The sequence below is a fragment of the Ornithorhynchus anatinus genome, chromosome 1 (genome assembly GCF_004115215.2).
Source record: "Ornithorhynchus anatinus isolate Pmale09 chromosome 1, mOrnAna1.pri.v4, whole genome shotgun sequence".
Classification (NCBI taxonomy): domain Eukaryota; kingdom Metazoa; phylum Chordata; class Mammalia; order Monotremata; family Ornithorhynchidae; genus Ornithorhynchus; species Ornithorhynchus anatinus.
The window spans coordinates 75956153-75976982 of record NC_041728.1 but is presented as its reverse complement, the minus strand read 5'-3'; the positions used below and the strand labels follow the sequence as shown (position 1 = coordinate 75976982).

Sequence of the window (20830 nt, the reverse complement as noted above, 5' to 3'; positions counted from 1 at the left end):
CCAGAAGGGATTGCCAGTCTCCTAGTGGTCTTATCAGCCAAAGCTGCACACACTGATCAAATATTACCACTAGGGAATCTGTAAATGTATTTCAAAGCAATTTTTATCAACTCAGCTTCCCTATAAACATGTAACTACAGAACAGTGGCATTAGATGTCCTATGGTCAACTGATATGGGGGGAAAGCCCCTAAGTGAGGAAGTGGTAGAAGGCATGTTAATTGGAGGAAGGTTTTCATTACATCTTTAAACCACTAATTGCTGAGAGGTAATGGCAGAGATAAACTATCGTGGGTATAAAGGAAACGATCAATCATTAGTATTTGAGTGCATACTCTGTGCAGAGTATTGTTAAATGGTGGTATTTAAGCATTTACTATGTGCAAAGCACAGTTCTAAATGCTGGGGGATACAAGGTGATCAGGTTGTCCCATGTGGGGCTCACAGTTTTAATCCCCATTTTACAGATGAAGTCACTGAGGCACAGAGAAGTTAAGTGACTTGCCCACAGTCGCACAGCTGGCAAGCGGCGGAGCTGGGATTAGAACCCACGACCTCTGACTCCCAAGTCGGGCTCTTTCCACTGAGCAACGCTGCTTCTCTAAGCATACAGCACTTATGTATATCTCCATAATTTATTTTAATGTCTGGCTTCCAGTCCTGTCAAACTGTATGTTCTTTCAGGCTTGGGAGTCAGAGGTCATGGGTTCTAATTCTGGTCCGCCACTTATCAGCTGTGTGACTTTGGGCAGGTCACTTAACTTCTGTGTCTCAGTTCCCTCATCTGTAAAATTGAGATTAAGACTGTGAGCCCCACGTGGGACAACCTGATTACCTTGTATTGCCTCCCTGGTGCTTAGACAGTGCTTGGCACATAGTAAACACTTTACAAATGCCATCATTATTATTATTATTGTGGGCAGGGAATATGTCTCCCTATCATGTTGTATTGTAACAATAACTGTGGTATTTGTTAAATGCTTACTATGTGCCAAGCACTGTCCTAAGTGCTGGGGTAGATGAAAAGGTAATTAGGTTGGACACAGTGTCTGTCCAACAAAGGACTCACAGTCTTAATCACCATTTTATAGATGAGGTCACTGAGGAAGAGAGAAGTGAAGTGATTGTCTCTATCTTTTGCTGAATTGTGCATTCCAAGCGCTTAGTACAGTGCTCTGCACATAGTAAGTGCTCAATAAATACTATTGAATGAATGAAAAGGTCACACAGTAGTTAAGTGTCAGAGCTGGGATTAGAATCCAGGTACCTCTGACTCCTAGGTCTGTGCTCTGTCATTCTACTTCTCAAGCATAGTGCAGTATTCTGCCAACAATAAATGCCCAATAAATACTGTTGCTTGATTGGGAAGAATATGCTTATATACCCCTCAACTTAGACTGTGAGCCCCATGAGGCAGAGAAACATTGTCAAGGCTTATTAACTCCAGCATTTAGAACAATGCTGGACACTCAGTAAATTGTAGTAAATACTCTTAAAAAAAAAGTATAATACATTAGAGTTGGTAGACATGATCAGTGCCCACAAGGAGCTTACAATCTAGAAGGTAGATGGACATTAAAATAAGACATGAGAAATGGTGGCACGTTAAAGATATATACATAAGGGCTGCGGGGATGAGGGTGGAGTGAATATTAAGTGTTTAGAGGGTACAGATTGAAGTGCATAGGCCACATAGGATGAGTAGAGGAAATGAACACTCAGTTGGGGAAGGCCTCTTGGAATAGATGTGTTTTGAAAGTTGGGAGAGTTGGGGGGGATTTGGATATGAAGGGGAGGGATTTCTAGACCTATTATACCCACATCTTCTCTCTGTCCTGGCACTCTCTTCCCCCTCATATACAACCACCACTCTACCTTCATAGCCTTATTAATCACATCTATTCCAAGAGTCCTTTCCTGACTAAATCCTCATTTCCACTACTTTTCCCTTCTTCATTGTCTATGCACTTGTATCTGAGCTAAACAGTCAATCACTTACTAAGTGCTTAGGTGTGCAGAGCACATAATAGTGGGACATCTCTACTTGGCTGTCCTACAAACACCTCAAAATTAACATGTCCAAAACAGAACTCTTTAATCTTTCCACCCAAACCCTGTTCTTCCCTTGACTTTCCCATCATTGTAGACAGTACCATCATCCTCCCTTACTCACAAGTCCCTAATCTTGGTGTTATCCTTGACTCATCTCTCTCATTTAACCCAAATATTCACCAAATAGGCACCAAATATTCAACCCAAATGTGTCACTAAATCCTGTTGGTTCAAACTTCACAACATTCCTATAATTTGCCCTTTCTTCTCCATGCAAACTGCTACCACATTAATCCAAGCACTTATCCTAGCCCACCTTGATTACTGCATCAGCCTCTTTTGCTAATCTCCCTACCACCTGTCTCTCTCTCTCTCTCTCTCTCTCTCTCTCCACTCCAGTTCATTCTTCAGTCTGCTGCCAGGATCATTTTTCTATAAAAACATTTAATCCATGTTTTTCCACTTCTCAAGAACCGCAGTAGTTGTCCGTCTACCTCAGCATCAAACAGAAACTCCTTACCATCAGTCTTAAAGCACTCAATCATCTTGCCCCCTCCTACCTTACCTCCCTGATTTCCTACTACAACCCAGCCCGCACAGTTTCCTCCTCTAATGCTAACCCACTCATTGAACCTTGGTCTTGTCTACCTCGCTGTTGACCTCTTACACAAGTCCTGCCTATAGCCTGGAACACCCTCCCTTTAATATCTGACAGACTATCATTCTCCCCACTTTCAAAGCCTTATTAAAGGCACATCTCTCCCAAGAGGTCTTCGCTGACTGTTCTCTCATTACCTCTTCTTCCACTCCCTTCTGGGTCACCCTTGCATTTGCACACTTCATTCACCCCTCCCTCAACACATGTTTAAATATGTCATTTATTGATATTAATGTCTCTTTCCCCAACTAGATTGTGGTCTTGTGAGAAGCAGCATGGCATAGTAGATAAAGCAAGGGGCTGGGAGTCAGTAGGTCATGGACTCTAATCCAGGGTCCGCCATTTGTCTGCTGTGTAACCTGTGTGAAGTCACTTGACTTCTCTGTGCCTGTTACCTCATGTGTAAAACAGGGATTGAGACTATGAGTCCAATGTGGGATGGGGACTGTGTCCCACATGCTTTGCTTGTATCCACCCCTGCACTTAGTACAGTGCCTGGCACATAGTAAGTGCTTAACAAATACCATATTTTTTTAAAGCTTGTTGTGGGCAGTAAATGTGTCTACCAAATTTGTTATATTCTCTCCCAAGCTCTGCACACGGTAAGTACTCAATAAATATGATTGATTGATTGCATCAGGAATCATTGGTACCCCTTACTCACCTAAAGTGCTGTGATTATTCTCCCACAATCCCATGTTAAGGAAATCTCATGCTGTAGTAGACTGTAAATTCCTTAGCGGCAGGGACTGTGTTTGCCAACTCTATAATATTCCACTTTCCCAATCGCTGCATTCCAGCACTCAATAAATGCTATTGATTGTTTTTATACATTGTCATCCTGTATCAAACCAGAATCATAATTTTAGGCTCACATGTCTTAATTCCCTAATGCGGCAGTGTTACATTAAAAATGTAGGGGATGTAGATTTAAAATAATCCATCAATGATATTTATTGAGCACTTACTGTATGTGGAACACTGTGCTAAGAACTTGGGTGAGTACAGTACCCTAGTGTTGGTAGACATGACCCTTGCCCATTAGGGGCTTACAGTTTATGGGGTGAGAAATACAGGGAAAATGACAGAGTGTAAGGATATATAAATAAATGATGTGGGCTACATAAATAGTCAGAACTTTAGCTAAATCTTAACTTTGGTAACCATGAACACTTTCATTTCCTAGTTACTAGGAATTTCTTCATGTGGCAGGTCTTCATCATGTCTAGCTCGAAGTAGCTCAGAGCAAACAAGAAGCAGCTCCTGGAGGTTAAAAAGCAACAGTAAGCATAGAGGTGTTTCCATTCCACAAACCTCATCCGTTCTCCCCTTGTAGATTGTAAACTGGTTGCATCTGTTACGTTGTTATATTGTACTCTCCCAAGTGCTTAATACAGTGCTCTGCACATAGTCAGTGCTCAATAAATAAGATTGGCTGACTGACTGGCGCTTTAAGTGTCTTTGCCAGAATTTTCCAGTAATGGTTTTGGAGCCAGTCTGACCCTGTCTCTATGCTTATTCTTACAGTCAATTCACTAAAGTGAATTTTTTCATCTCTTTCATCTCTTCTTTCAGAAAAGTGAGACAGCATGGAATTCCAGTGCATTCCTTTTCAGCAATTTGTCTGCTAGTCTCCTGTTAAGACTCCATATCTCCATTGTTATTTTATTCTTGAATTTCACTTGGGTCATCAATCAGGAATCCCTAAAACTTAAATGTATTTTATATCTGTGCCCGTTCCCTCTTTTCCAGTTAAGTACAGAAATGTAAAATTTTTGATTTCTGGAAGATAAATTTAATTTGACCCACAATAAGCAGCCGTTTGGGATCATGAATCCCTGAAGAGAGACGAAGATATTTGCACAAAGAAATATGCATTGACAAGAAATTTTCTTCTGGCTTCCGTCACTGTCTGTCTAATGCTCCAGTGAGCTACGGCTTCAAATGTGTTGTTGCTGTCAGCTTTCAAATTTGTCATTCATTGAAACGTAGTGAATTTATCATATTGTCTATAGGACAAGGAAGCCCAATTTATCTAACTGCAAATGTTCAGTGAATGGAACTTCTCATTGTCACCTCTAGGCCACAATCAAGTTGACTTCTTCTAGAACAGTCCATTAGTCTAACACCAGTCCTATGCTGATGTTTCCTATTGCGTGGAGGCTAATTTGTGTGGAAGCTAATTCAACTTCATTTCTCAGAATTTTTTAGAAGTGTACTGATAACTTTTCACAACTCTAAAAAAAAATTGGTCCAAATTCTTTTTTTGCTTGTCAGTCACTATTGGAGTTTTCTGAAATCCCATCGTGGCATAGTATTTAATTTTGGTGTTAAGTAATTTCTTTTTTTTTGAGGATTTCAAACATATATCAAATTTGTCACAGTCACTACTACACTGTGCCTTAGACATAGTAAGCGCTTAACAAATACCAACTATTATTATTATTAAAGGAAAAATTTGTGCTGCAGAGGGAGCAACATTATACTGGACTATGTGATAAGGGGAGAGGTGTGTATTTGTGTGGGGGGGGGGTGTGTGTGTGTACTCAGTCATCTGGAGATTAAAAATGATGCTACTGAGATTTTACCAGAATGTGTGACTAGTATTGCTATCTTTCCAAAATGCATATAAAATTGTTCCCTGCTGCCATGTGACTTTAGGTATTTTCCCTGCTGTATTTCTGATTCTTGCTGATTTATTATTGAAGCTACTTCTGAAAGTCACCTAATTTCATATTGCTAGGCCAATGTGAATTCTGTCATTTCAGCTGTCTACAGCTCTACCCCGTGATTTGAAGTTTTGCCACACTATGATTTTAAGACATATCTCTCATTCTCCAGATTTGTCCCTCTTCAGGTCAACATTCAGCAATTGCTAGTGACTCTTATTATGTATTTTCTATCAAGCCCTGGTAAAACAAGGTTTGATACTGGTTGACTAACTTTAATAGGGCTAGGCTGCTGTCTTTTTTTGTTGTTGTGTTTTTTTCATAATTGTCATATTATAAATACAACTTGGAGAACCGTTTGAGAAGCTATATGTTCCTTATGTGGCAGGACCATATTTCACAGCTACACCGAAGGTTGAAAGCATTCTAACTTTGTATACCTTTAATCTGCTATGAAGCTTAATACTCCATTATTGCTGCATTCTATAAATCAATCCAAAAGATGTACTGGCCTTTTAAACTCACTTTTGCATTTCTATGTTCTTTCCTGGCACTCTTCCGTAATGTTTTCCTCTTCTTTGTTCCCCACCCCTTATATATCCAATTCAATTATTTTAAAATATGTTCATTCAGTAATATTTATTGAATGGTTGTTGGGACTGAGTACTATGCTAGGTGCTTGGGAGAGTACCTGAAAGAGACATGATCCCAGGTCGGAACCGGTTTATAATATAATCTGAAAGGCTGGCAGATGTTATCCTTGACTCATCTCTCTCATTCAACCCACATATTCAGTCTTTCACCAAATCCTGTTGGTTCTGTCCCCTCAAATCCTTCAATGTTAAACTTTTAAATGTATCTCTATCTCGTGTATCACACCAGTGACCTCTCACCTACATCCTGCCTTTGGCTGGAACCTCCTCCCTCTTCATACCCAATAGACAATTACTCTCTCCACCTTCAAAGCCTTATTGAAGTCACATCTCCTCCAAGACCTTCCATGACTAAACACTCCTTTCCTTTTCTTCCACTCCCTTCTGTGTCACCCTTTATTCATCCCCCAATTCCCAGCCCCACAGCATTTACATACATATCTGAAATTTTATTCATCTATATTAATGCCTCTCTCTCCCTCTGGACTGTAAGCTTATTGTGGGCAGGGAATGTGTCTGTTATATTGTACTCTCCCAAGTGTTTAGTACAGTGCTCTGCACACAATAAGTGCTCAAATATGACTGGCTGCCATCTCCTCCAAGAGATCTTCCCTGAATAAGCTCCTAAGCTTCTCATTTCCTTTTCTTTCATTCCCTTCTGCCATCACCCTGATTTGCTCCCTTTTATTCATCACCCCTCCCAGCCCCAGAGCACTTATGTAAATAGCCACAATTTTTTTATATTAATGTTTGTCTCACCATCTAGATTGCTTGTTGTGGGCAGAAATTGTGTCATATTGTTGTGCTGTACTCTCCTAAGTGCTTAGAACAGTGCTCTAGCCACAGTAAGTGTTCAATAAATGCATTTGATAAGATCTGCACATTCCTCTCCATCCAAACTGCTACTATGCTGATCCATTATCCTATCCCACCTTGACTAACTGTGTCAACATCCTTGCTGACCTCCCTGTCTCCTGTCTCTCCCAACTCCACTCCATATTAGACTCTATTGCCTGAGTCATTTTTCTAAAAAAAAAAATCAGCCCACATTTCCCCACTCAAAAACCTCCAGTTGTTGCCTATCCACCTCCACCTTTTACTGCAGAAAATTCACCAATCAGTTGTGACACCCAATGGAAAAGATGGCCTGGAGAAAGGAACATAAGGGATGATGAAACAACAAAAATTAAAAACACATGAAACACAAGGACAAATACCCAAAAGTCACCAGGATGTTGTACCCTTGAGGAGAAGAATTTGAGGCTGCTTGTGCCAGAATCCAACCTGTAGCCACAGCGACTGCTAAAGCAGCCACCAGATTTATGGAGCTCTCCTACTGAGGGTTTTTTGTTTGTCCCACCGGAGTGGTGGAAGGTTGGAAGGGATGGAGTAGTCTAGGAAGCCGAGGAGAGCCACCAGTCCTTGTTCCCAGGGAGGCAGCATGAGTGGCTTCCCAGAAGGGAGAATGCCAAGAACATGCGGCAGCAGCTTTTATCCCCACAGAGCATTTCAGGAGCAGGCATCCTTGATGGCTGGAGGAAAGTCAGCAGTTGCCATGGGTGCTTTGCTGAGCCCTGATGGATGAGGCCCGCGAGTGCACAGCAGCAGCTTTTATTCCCAGCCGGGCACGCACAGAGAATACTGGGAACAAGGGCCCCAAGTGGTGGGAAGGAAGGAGGCAGATACCAGTTGCTTTATGGGACTATCACAAAGGAAGCCGCATGGCCTGGTGGATGGAGCATGGGCCTGGGAGTCAGAAGGACCTAAATTGTTACAATTTAAGGATGTGAATCACAGCACCAAAAATCACGTTTTATCACATATAAACTAATAAAAGCTTATGATCTGCATTAATAAGAAATGTTTTTTTTTAAAAAAAATAAAGCACTGATGTAAATAACCAAAACAAGATAGAAAATGCATGAAAATGAACATAAGATCCTAATAAAATGATCTCACTATCAGCTGCCAAATGGACATTATTAAAATTAATCTTATCATGTTTGCTTTCAATGTGTTTGCTCAAAGCAGTTCCAGACAACACTAACAATAGGAATACAATGGAAAGAATGATAGAGGGCAGTGTTAATGGCTGTTTTTCACCAGGTTATCTAAGCACCTTCTCTCTGTTCATTATATGGAAATGACGTCTAAAGATTTAAACTATTTTGGGGCATACTGACTTGTCTCTGTCAATGGTGGGGAAGCCTATCACAGTTAATACGTTCAGAGGATACAAGCAGAATTGTATCTGCTTGTAAAAAAAAAATGAGTAACTTTTCTGTATGTCTTGACTGTAACCCACAGCCCTCAAAATTTCTAATTCATATACAATTGCCATTTTTGTTTAGCATAGCAATTTAAAACATAAGGCTTCAGTTCCTTTCGTGATCCTTGCATGGATGTGGTTTATTTGGAATACTTCAGCCACTTTAAATTATGTTTCTTCTTTAGCTCTGCCATGGTTTCAACTTACGATATCCAACTTTAACTGAAAGTTTTTTTGTTTGGTAGAAAGCCCTCTCATTCAGACATTGTTTTATTTCTCTAAAGATTAACTAGAGTGAGATTGTCTTTCAATAAAATGCAACAGTAGCTATTAAAAAGCTGTTAACATAGGGCTCAGTATGTTTCATTTTCATTGTAAGTTATCATAATTTTCTTACTTGAAAGGAAAAAAGGATTGTTGAGCATAATTACCAAATTTATGATGATGATACCTATCATCTAATTGTTTTCTCTCTTTGTTAAATTTTTCAGAAATTGAAAAATTTCAGGGTTCTGATGGGAAAAAGGAAGATGAAGAAAAGAAATACCTTGATGTCATCAGCAACAAAAACATAAAGCTGTCAGAAAGGGTATTGATCCCTGTGAAACAGTATCCAAAGGTACTGTAATGATTAATCTAAGCTTTGCTGTCACAGATTTGATAAACCTATAGAGGAAAGAAAATGTTTTATTACATTTGATATCACAGATAATCATTGAGAGTGTAGTTATTTAACCAAAAGATGAGCAAGACATGGACAACATTAATTAATTAGTAATTAGGAAATATTCAGGGGGTCTCAGTTGTTGAACAAGCACACTGTCTTCATGAAAAGACTAAGACAATGTTTCCATATAGCAAAGAAAATATAAATATTAGCATAAACAGGTAACATAAGTTTACATAATTTTTCCATGAGCAGGTGAGAACACATTAATGTGCCTGCCTTGTTGCTCAGTCTTAATTTTATGTATTCATAAAGTGAATGTTCATATGCATGCCATAAAGGAATACAGGATTATGGCAAATCTGAGGAATCATTCATTTAGGAAGGAAATGATGAGTGTAGTTGAGAGTCTACATAATCTGTAGGAATTTCTTATATAATAGCTTGTAGTTCTTTGGGCAGATGTGTTTTATCTAATATTTGTAATTGAGGGAATGGAAAATATTTCTATCTTTTGTATGATATTTGCATGATGACATTTTCACTACATTTTGTTCACGATTAGCCTTGATATACCCTCAGAATTTGACTTTGTGCTTTCATCAGTAATAGCAATAAATTACAATTGATGAAAAGCCTATAACACAAAATTAAAGTTGTAAAAAAAAAAAAACTGGAGATCCACTGATTCAAGCTTATATTACCTTGTGATAGTGAAAATAAGAGAGCTCACCCAAATGATAGTTGCAAAATGCCTACAGGGGTATAAAAATTATTTCCTTGCTTGTTAGACTGAAATAGCCTATTTAAACATGTAACCTTGCATAGTAATTCTGAAAGGACTTGAAATGGAAGGAAAGCAGTATATTTCTGGTCATATGTTTTGAGATTTTAAAGACTTGGAGTACTTTTGTATAAAGGAAGGGGAATGAGTATCAGAACTTTTTGTGTGCCAGGTTATCCCAATTCTATGTAATGAAATTAATCTTTTAAAAGCCATAAGATTGATCACATCTGCCAAGGAGAGGTTATTATAAAACATACTTTCGCAGTGGAAGAAAAGTTCATTAACTGAATCTGTTGCAACCACATTTAGGGTTTACCCTAACTTTGCAGAAATTTTCCTATATAATTGTTACCACTTGTTTTCCGCCACTTATTCCCTCACAAGAAGCCAAACAAGAAACAATATTTGGGCATTTCCACAGGCATTAAACCCGTGTCACTTAGCAAGCTATCTTCCTATTGGATATAGGAGTGGAAACCATGAGAATCAGTGTAGCCTAGTGGAAAAATAAATAAGCCTGGGAGCTAAGCTGCTGTGTGACCTTGACCAAGTTGCTTAGCTGTGTCTGTTTCCTCAATTGTAAAAACAAATGGGGATTTAATACCTATTCCCCTTACCTAGACTGCGAGCCCCATGTGGGACACAGATTGTGTCCAACCTGATTAAATTGTATCTATCCCAGCACTTAGAACAGTGCTTGATACAGAGGAAACATTTAACAAGTGACAAATACCAAACAAATAGCCTACCAAGGTCTTTCTGCCATCTCAATTTGGCACCACCATTGAGACTCCATCCCCAAAGTGCTTGAGCTCAGCACTTGTCTACTGATGAAAGCTTCCTATTTTGTGCATACCATAGCACCCACCCAAAAAGTTGATAAATGATGATATCTGGCTCCTTGATCCTGCTAATGAGGAATCTACTTCCAAGTACACTATGCAGATTGTAACTATTTGCTTTCATTGAGACTCTTTAAACATTACCCAGGGAGGGATCATAAATTACCGGTAAAATAGATCTTGTAGAATTAGACAAGTGTACCCAGCCTTTTATCTGCTAAGGTTTGCAATGTTGCTAAATTGTTTGGTCTAGTTGGCATTTTCCTCTTCACTTCCAGAGGGATCTATTTATCTTCACATTGATGTGACCTGCTCTTTCTCATTCTTTATAGTCCCTTTCCCTTCTTTCTTTCGTCTATCTCTGTTCTTCAAAGTTCTGGGCAGCTGCTATGCCATGGCGGGTGGAGGGGACTGAAGAGGGATAGACTCAATCTACAAACTGTGAAAAGCTTCCAATCCCAACCAATGGCTTTCTTTGTCTGAAGACTTTAAAACCATTGGTCCATGCATTTATGGAAACCACTCTTGTCTCTCCCATTATGTACCAAGTCCTGAGATAATTAATTCCTTAGGCTTAAGGCTGTGTTATGTACTGTTTCTTTTTCCTGGAACCTACTCACCTTCAAGATCACTCGTTGTCCATGTCTTTCTGATGTGGTAAACATTATTAGCCTCAACCATCTTTGTTTCATGTGGGATTTTCCTGGTCTCTATCTTTCTGCATATGGAAACTTTGTATTCCTGAATGTGTTAGCTGTCCTTTTCTCTATCTTCTGCTGCTCTATTTTGTCCTTGCCTAAAATCGTGTCTACTGGTTTACAAGATTCTAGACACAGAACCTAACATTTTTTTTTTTTATAAATGAGCAAAATCAAAACGCTGAATGTGATATCCATGTCCTTTTGGGTCAGCATTTTGTTGGTCTTTTTGACTGTGGTTAATAATCATAATAATAATGTTGGTATTTGTTAAGCGCTTACTATGTGCCAAGCACTGTTCTAAGTGCTGGGGTAGATACAGGGTAATCAAGTTGTCCCATGTGAGGCTCACAGTTAATCCCCATTTTACAGATGAGGGAACTGAAGCACAGAGAATTTAAGTGACTTGCCCACAGTCACACAGCTGACAAGTGGTAGAGCCGGGAATCGAACCCATGACCTCTGACTCCGAAGCCCAGGCTCTTTCCATTGAGCCATGCTGCTTCCCTATCATAATCATCATAATTGTATCATTGGTTAATCACTTACTACTTGCCAAGAGTTATGCAAAGTGCTGGGGTAGATACAAATCAGTTGGGACACAATCCCTGTCCCAAATGAGACTCACATTCCCAGGTGGGGAGGGGGTAAAACAAATATTTAATCCCCACAGAGGCACAGAGAAATAATTTGCCTATCTTCATCCTTTGCTCACTGGAGTAGACCACACTGCTTCTCAAAATATTGATCAATCATTTGTAGAATAGTTAGTAATTCCATGGCCTCTTTTGGAAGTCATGATTGATAAACCCCAAACTGTCATAATGTAGTTACTTCTATTCTTTGTACCTAGCTGCTCTTTTCTTGTATCTACTCACACTCATGCTCTCTACTTCTGTAGGTGCCTCACTTAGCTTTATGGGTAGTACTGCCATTTATTCCACCTATGGCATTTTACCACCCAGATGTACTTAGTGTCACCTGCAAACGTGGAGATTTCACTGTACTTGTCCACATTCAGATTTATTCCAAAAGGGAAGACATTTTTTTTTTTTTTTGGTATTTCAGTGCTTACTATGTACCAGGCACTGTACTAAGCTTTTGGAAAGATATAAGATAAGCAGGTTGGACACAGTTTGTGACCCACATGGAGCTCATGGTCTTAATTCCCATTTTACAGATGAGTTATCTGAGGCACAGTAAAATTAAGTGACTTGCCCAAGGTCACTCAATAGACAAGTGGAAGAGCCAGGATTAAAACTCAGGTTTTCAGTCTCCTAGGCATTGTCTCTATCCACTAGTCCATGATGCTTCCCATTTATTTGCCCACTGAAGTCATGGCAAGTTTTCTTTAGGCCTTTGACCTTGTTCTTGTATAATTATTCTCTCCATTTGACTGAAAACACAAGCCTAACTAATTCCCTTAATTTCAAAGGAAGATGATTTGTTGGGCTTAGTTTCCCAGATATGATACTATATTGCTCAATACTTATTGGTCAACAGGACATAGCCTTAGGATTCTAAAGGAAGAGTAAACTTCCTTTTAATATGTAACTGCCTTAACTCATTGCCAAAGGGGTCACTATCTCTGTATTACTCTTTTTTGAGGGCAAAATATCTGCAAGAAAATTTTGGAAGAACAAATAGTTATCAATCAATCACAATTACTGAGCACACTTACTATGTGCACTGTACTAAGTGCTTGAGAGAGTACAATATAACAAACATCTGCTCATTCTGTTCAGTACACAAATTACAACCCACAAGTGCTAAAAGTGGCTCTAGAGGTCCAGCTTAGTCCAAAATTGACAGTCAAGAGTAAATAACAAGATTTAGGTGTCTGTGATTAGTTATAATATGAACAGTCTCCATGCTGAGTTGTCCTAGCTATGTCTGAACACATGCATAAAAAGATGAAAATTAGACAACATGATATTATGGGAAGACTTTAATTTTTAAAGGGTATTGATTGAATTCAAGTGATGAGAAAAATTATCCTAGTCTAATCATCTTTTATTTGTTAATAATTTTTACTTTGAAGAACCCTCTGCAGCATATCTAAGTTCATCCACTGTACATTTTTCTAATTAGTGTAATGCTGCGACTTGATTAAAATGAGCACTGTGCATAAATATCCTCTTTGCATTATTTTGAATTCTTTAGCATCAGCTCAACAATTTTTATTGCCTTTTCATTTGCCTGTGGCATGAATTCAATAACTAGTGAAAGTGCCATATGCTTAGAAATGGAAGTCTATATTATGTGTGTATTTGCAGCACAAATTCAAAGGCCATTCAATCATTTGGAGGCTCAAAAAATCCATTTGGGTTTTTCTTGATTTGACCCTGGCAGACATTTATGGAAAAGAACACTACAGCATTCATTTCTTTTTTTAATCGCACTACTTAATTTTAACTATTAAAATATGAGTTGTTGCACAGTTAGCATTGCCTTTTTAATTATCTTTAAATAATATTAGTATTTTTTGCCCTTTTGGCGTGACTTTCTCACCCAAATCATCTGTGTGGTTTTCTTCTGTGCGGTTCCTTGGTTTATACATGATTTGCCCAGGAAGCACATGGACCAAATTTTCCTAATCTCATCCTTTGTATATGCCACTCATGTGGAAGACCAATTCCACTTGTTATATTAATTTAGAGAAGGTCTTTTTGTTCTTAACGAGTATATGAAGGAAGCATATAGTTTTTTTATTGTAAGGGGAGTAGAAAGAGAGTATAGCAGGAACCCCAAAACAACTGAAATTTGAGTCTGAGATGCACAACATTCGGTTTCCCATAATTTGTGATTAAACATCCACTCTGTTATTTATGGAATGTCTCTATCTTTGTCTCTCTGTCTATGTCTCTCTTTGCCTCTGCCTCTATGTTTCCCTGTATGTGATTCTCTGTATGTCTCAGTGTCTCCCACTATTATTGACTTTTCTAAGCAATTTTGAGGGGGAGACTTTTTGGCAGAGTATCAGAAAGAGAGCTTAATATCTCTTTCAAAAGAGAGCAGATTTTATAAAAGTAGAATTAATTAGAGCAACTCATTACAGACTGTCAAGACAACCTTCAGGATATGGAAACAAATTACTTTTTTAAGGAATTAGAAGGTAATTGCAAAACAATTATTTATAAATACAGTTTTGGAGGGACCAAAATATGAAAAAAGATGCAGTCTTCTATGATATAAGGGCATTATGCTTTTGAAGGTTGGAAGCGACTTAGAAACACTACTAAAAGAGTAAAGTATGAATTTCAGGAGTTTTATTAGAAGCATGTCATTTGGGGATTATTTCAGGTTTTATTATTGAAAATCATTGGCTAAGAAGTAGTTTTGCAGTTTTTAAAGTGTTTTTCTTTAAGCAATCTCCCCTCCTCCTATTCCTTGCCAAAACCTTCAACTGTTGCCTTCCCTTCTTCTTCTTAAATTCACTTCTTAACCCATTACAGATGTGCTTTCTGTCCCCTCCAAGATGACCAACGACTTCCTCTTTCACAAATCCGCTCTAAAATTGAGAAGCCTTTTGTAGGCAGGCATTGTTTTTACCAACTGCATCATATTGAACTTTCCCAAGCACTTAATACAGTGTTCTTCACACAGTAAGCACTCAACAAATACCACTGATGGACTGTAAGTCCACTGATGGTCCTTGAGCAGGATTCATGTCTACTAATTCTAGGAGGCACATGATAGGTTTATAGCTTGCTAATCGCTGACTCTTATAAATGAAAGGCTTTGGGAAACCTTAGTTGTTCAGATTTCCTCCAATAAAAACATTGGCATATGATCCACCACGGCTGTCGTCTGATGGCTTTTGCAGAGAGGATTTTTTTGTGGGAAAAACCGCCACTTAAGTCCCTTGTGCTAATGATTCAGTCACCTCTGGTTTTCACTGTGGGAGGATGGGTTGAGTGGACTTTGAGCATCCGCTATGTTTTGCTTCTCATGGTAATAATAATGTTTGTTTTTGTTAAGCGCTTACTATGTGCAGAGCACTGTTCTAAGTGCTGAGGTAGATACAGGGTAATCAGGTTGTCCCACGTGAGGCTCACAATCTTAATCCCCATTTTACAGATGAGGTAATTGAGGCACAGAGAAGTTAAGTGACTTGCTCACAGTCACACAGCTGACAAGTGGCAGTGGAATTCGAATCCATGACCTCTGACTCCCTAGCCCGTGCTCTTTCCACTGAGCCATGCTGCTTCTCTAGCAGACACTCTATTTCCCGGGTCTCCTTACTACCAGTCTTTCACTCTACTAGTCCTCTACTCTTTCTGTAGGAAAAGCAAAAACTCTGGGGCAAGAGATAGAAACTGTGGAAGCTAGGAGAAGGGGAAAGGAAGGAGCCAGAAGTTTAAACATGATCACTGGAGTTTTTGGTATAAAGGAGATAACCTTAAGTCTCAAAACCTTTTAAAATAGAATAATACATTGAAAACATGAATACATGAAAACCAAAAATAGTCTCCAGCCCCTCCCTAAAAATTGGTACTAGCAACTTCATTTCTGTGGTTTGCCGCTCCAGAAAAATTGGGGGTAAGTATGGGGGACCTACTTTCAACAAAATCAAGGGGAAAAGGGTGGTCTCTGGGGAAGACAGTCCTACCCTGCCTCCTCCCCAAACACCACCCCCTCTTTACCAGCAATGCTGAAATCTAGTTATAGTGGAGTAGAGAAAGGAATTAGTTGCTTTGTAAAGTTGTCTCTAAAGTATTGGACATTTTGCCAAGAAAATATCTGCGCATACAATCGGATTAGCTTCATTATACTTTCTAGGTATTGTCTCAAGCCTGGTGAACAGTGCTCAATAAAATACTGTTGGTTGATTGAAAAATCCTACTTGAGCTATAACTACCTTTAACACTGTTCAATACTTTCTCAAGAACTTTGTTTTACTGAGAGTCCTTCCTTTGTTCTCCCCTTATCTCTATGACCACTCCTTACTCTCCCTCACTGGCCTGTATTTTACCCCGCTAACTGTGGCTATGATCTCCCTACTCTTATCTTTTTGCCCTCATTTATTTGGAGAAATCATTTGCTTTAGTGCCAGTTCTTTGTAGATAACCTGCAAATATATCTCATGTGTATTATAGGTTTATTTCCTCCCCCTCAGTCTTTCATTTCCTTAGATCCCAAGATATGTGGACATGGATTGGTAGTTATCCTTGCTATTATCCTTGATGCCTTGCTCTTTCAAATCGCACAATCTGTAGTTAAATCTTGCCACTTTTTCTTTCACAATAGTTCCTAGTTATCCATACAAATAGCCACTACCCAAGCAGGTCTAGGGCCTTGTCATAGACAAGCTAGACCAGTGAGCCTCATGTGGGAACTGTCTCCAACCTGATTATCTTGTAGTTTGCTCATCACTTAGTTTAGTACTTGATGCATCATAATTGCTTAACAGAAACTACTGTTGTTATTGTTATTATTAGCCCTCTGCCTGGACTCCCATTCCCTTCTGTAGTCCACTTATCACTCTGCTACCAGTGTCCTTTTTCTAAAATGTCATTTTGCACTCAACAATTCCCCTCTCTGAATGGGTCTAGAAGGATCATCTGGGCAACATATGTCTGCCTCCACCCAGGCAGGGCAGCCTGCTAGGCCTCGGAGTGGCCAGGAATCTTTTTGGCCCCCCCGGAAAGAACCAGGTCTATGGCTTCTGGCTTTAACACCCATCAGCCAGGAAGCAACTTAACCTAGGAGAAAGAGCAAAATCCTGGGTTTCAGGAGACCTGAGTTTTAATCATGAGTTCTTCATGTACTTGCTGTGTAACTTGGGACAAGTCGTTTAACATCTTTGGAGCTCAGTTTCATTATTTGAAAAATGGGAATGAAATAACCTGTTCCTTGTCCTACTTAGACTGTGACTTCCATGGGGGACACGGATTGGATCTAATCTGCTTATATCGATTCTACCACAAAGGTTGTATTGGCACATAACAATAGTATTTGAGTGCTTATAATGTGCCAAGCACTGTACCAAGACTGGGGTAGATAGATAGGTTAATCAATAAATTATATTCAGCATTGGGTGCAGAGCACTGTACTGAGCACAAGTCAGATAAATAGTAAATGCTTAACAAATACCACAATGATGATGATTACTGCCTGGCAAAGGGCATCAAGTTGCTCTTGACATCCTCTGACCTCCTCTCCCTACCCCCCAGTGTCAGCAGCAATGGGATGGATGGAGAACCAACTGATCCCACCCTATCTATCCTAGCTTTTAGTTGGATTGCAACTTTGGTGCTGTCTGTGTTGTTGGTAGTACGCATTGAGGTATTTGAGGTGTTTGGCAAAGACTCCCCCCTTAGCCTGAAGCCCTGCACGAGAGCCATATTAGGTCCAAACCCATAGCCATACATGGCTCTAGACCCATGTTCTACCATGCCCTGCTTTATGTCATTCTCCCTGCCTGGAATATTCTTCTATTTCTGCTTTGCCAAACCAAATCCCTTCCTTCCTTCAGACTCCTTCTAGAAAACTCCTTCTTGCATCACCAGAATCATTTCTCACTATGCTGGTTGGATGCACTATCTATTAAAGCACCTTTGTATAATCTGTGACCTTTTGAATTCCCTTGTGATTTTTCACTCTTGTAATTTCTAGTATTCTGAAGTTGTCCCTCCCAGTAGATTTGACGATTCTCAAGAGTTAGGAGGATTTACTCTTCTTTTGTCTATTCCACTAAACCCTGCACAAAATAGGCCTCCAATAAATCTTACTGATGGTAAAGATTGTTTTCTGACCTTTCACTCCTTGCTTTGCTAGGAATAAAGTGAAAGGATTATTTGTTTAGAGTGAAAGATCAGAAAGGCCAGATTATTTTCTTCAGCATTTTCAAGATTAAGTTTTCATTCCAAATTACGCAGTTTCTGAAGTGATGAATAAATTTCTGCTCATCACCTTGGCAAATAGAAGATAAAATCTGTTAGCAGTTTGAAGATATTCTCATATATGCTTTAAATTACTTCTTGGGACACGTTGGCATTTTGGGTTTAACTGTATAGCTTTACAATTAGGATGTAATTAACTTTAGAGCAGAGATTCAGATATATAACCTCCCAGTTATTTCATTTGCTTGATGCTGGGGAGACAGTGTGATGCTTCATAAAAATTTGAATATGCCAGTAAAGACATATTAGAAATTAAATAATTACTAACCCAACTTTAATTAAAAATAATTTGAAGAGCTAGGCACAGAAAATTCCATAGATTCACTGAACTTGATGAACATGTTTCACCTATTCATCAAAATTGTACTCATAGGCAGGATGAAATTATTTAACAACTTCATTATATGCTGACCTACAGGTGTAATTTGCTAGATTCCATTGCTGAAATCGTTTTTTCTTGTATTCATCATACTCTGTCTGGCTGTACTCTAATAACCAGTGCATGAAAAAAATCAAATCAGCATGCACCACAAGGCCAACAATACGCTGTCTAACTAGACAGCAAACATGTTAGGAAAATGTTTCACCCTTGTGAGAGAAACAGAAGCTCTCATTGCAGTGAGATAATCATGAGTGGGTTTTATTTATTTTTTTCTCACATTCTTTCCTCTAGGCTTCACTAAAATGAAAATAATAATGCACACCTGCCAGTCTTGTCCTCTTTTCAGTTGCTTCTTCCTAATGACTCATGCAAAGTCCAGATTCTGTAAATGGTAGGACAAAGATATTGCAGACTCAGACCTAACAACATTCTATCTCAGGCATTGAAATAAATATAATGATGTAGGTAAGATGCCTGTCATTTTTTCCAGGATGTATAAGGGTTTAGGCTGCTGATTTTTATTCAGCAAGGCTGGTTGCATGTTTACAAGCTACATCTTGACCAAAGAATGTACATTTTTTTCTTTTCTGATCTTTCCTTCACAATACATGTGAACCCTGAATGGGATGAGGACTCTGTCCAAACTGTTTATCTTGTAGCTATCCCAGCTCTTAGTACAATGCTTGGCACATGTATGCCCTTAACAAGTACCATTATTATTATTATCCATTCTTGCTCTTTATGGGATTGCTCATGGGATTGCATCTTTACTCCTGTGAGGAGTGTTCAATCCATTCCCTTCTGACCAAATCAAGGATGGCGGGAACTAGACAGGAAGGAGAACCTGTCCTTCCTGATGGGAGTAAAGTATCTGCCTAGATGAACTGTGCCAGATGGATTCATGGCTGATTAACAGGGCCTTGAGGCCAGAAGAACCCAAGTCCCAAGCCAATTCCATAATTATAGTAAGAGAACATCAAATTTAGTCCTGTGCTAAGAGTCACAGTGTTTAAATCTCCCCAGTGTCATCTCCAACATTACCTACATTTGATTTTCTTTGGCTGGTTAAAAATGATTTAGTGAAAATAAATGTACACAGCAAATTTAGTTAGGAATGTCCACCAGTGATCCTCAAATAATAATAATAGTAATAATAATTATGTTAAGTGCTTACTATGTGCCAAGCACTGTTCTAAGTGCTGGGGTAGATACAAGGTAAGCAGGTTGTCCCATGTGGGGCCCACAGTCTTAATCCCCATTTTACAGATAAGGTAACTGAGGCACAGAGAAGTTAAGTGGCTTGCCCAAGGTCACACAGCAGAAAATGGCAGAGCTGGGACTAGATAAGAACCCACAACCTCTGACTCCCAAGCCCACGCTCTTTCCAGTAAGCCATGAAAAGTAAAAATGTTTCAAACATATAAAATTAAATCATCATTGTTGGAGATATTATAGAATCATACCATAGTAATCCTTTTCATTTGGAACACTGTGTCAAATCTAAATCCTGTTTTAATCTCCAAGTGAGGGGACAATTTAATGCATGATTCATTCACATATTTTCTAATAATGATTTGGGTCTTGAAAGGAAAACAGCAAATCTTCATGTAATTCAGCATATACCATTTTAAGCAAATTATATATTGTGATGTATGCCACTTTTTTGTTTTTTTCTTTTGAGAAGCAGCATAACCTAGTGGAAAAAGCACAACCCTGGGAGTCAGGAGACGTGGGTTCTAACGCCAGCTCTACCTTTACCCTATCTGAACTTGGGCAAGTCATTTCATTTCTTTCTACCTCATTTTCCTTCTCTGTAAAAAAATGTGTGTGATCTGCTGTGTGACCTTGGGCAAGTCACTTAACTTCTCTGGGCCTTAGTTACCTCATCTGTAAAATGGGGATTAAGACTTGTGAGCTCCATGTGTCTAACCTGTGTCTAACCTGATTATCTTGTATCCCAGCACTTAGAACAGTGCTTGACACATATTAAGTGCTTAACATACATATAATACAAACATATAATATATCTTATGTTCTTCTTCCTTAGGCTGAATCACATGTCAGGTGGGGACTGTATCCATTCTGCTCAGTTTGTATTTACCCCAATGATTATGGTTTACTTCATGAGCTCCTTAAGGAATAGGGACCATGTCTAATTCCCATCAGTTTATTCTTTCCCAGTGATTTCTTGAGTGCTCTGCCAATTCATAGATACCATTCCTTCTACTACTATTACAAGCATCCGTTTG

The 20830-nt window shown here is 39.0% G+C and overlaps 1 protein-coding gene across 1 annotated transcript in view; it reads left to right on the top strand.

The window, feature by feature from the left end:
- The window catches only part of KHDRBS2 (KH RNA binding domain containing, signal transduction associated 2), a 562712-nt gene that overhangs the window by 97289 nt on the left and 444593 nt on the right, over positions 1–20830 (top strand). Inside the window, exon 2 of the mRNA XM_029062307.2 lies at positions 8792–8919. Coding sequence (XP_028918140.1) covers positions 8792–8919 — 128 coding nt within the window. The remainder of the gene's footprint in view (positions 1–8791; positions 8920–20830) is intronic.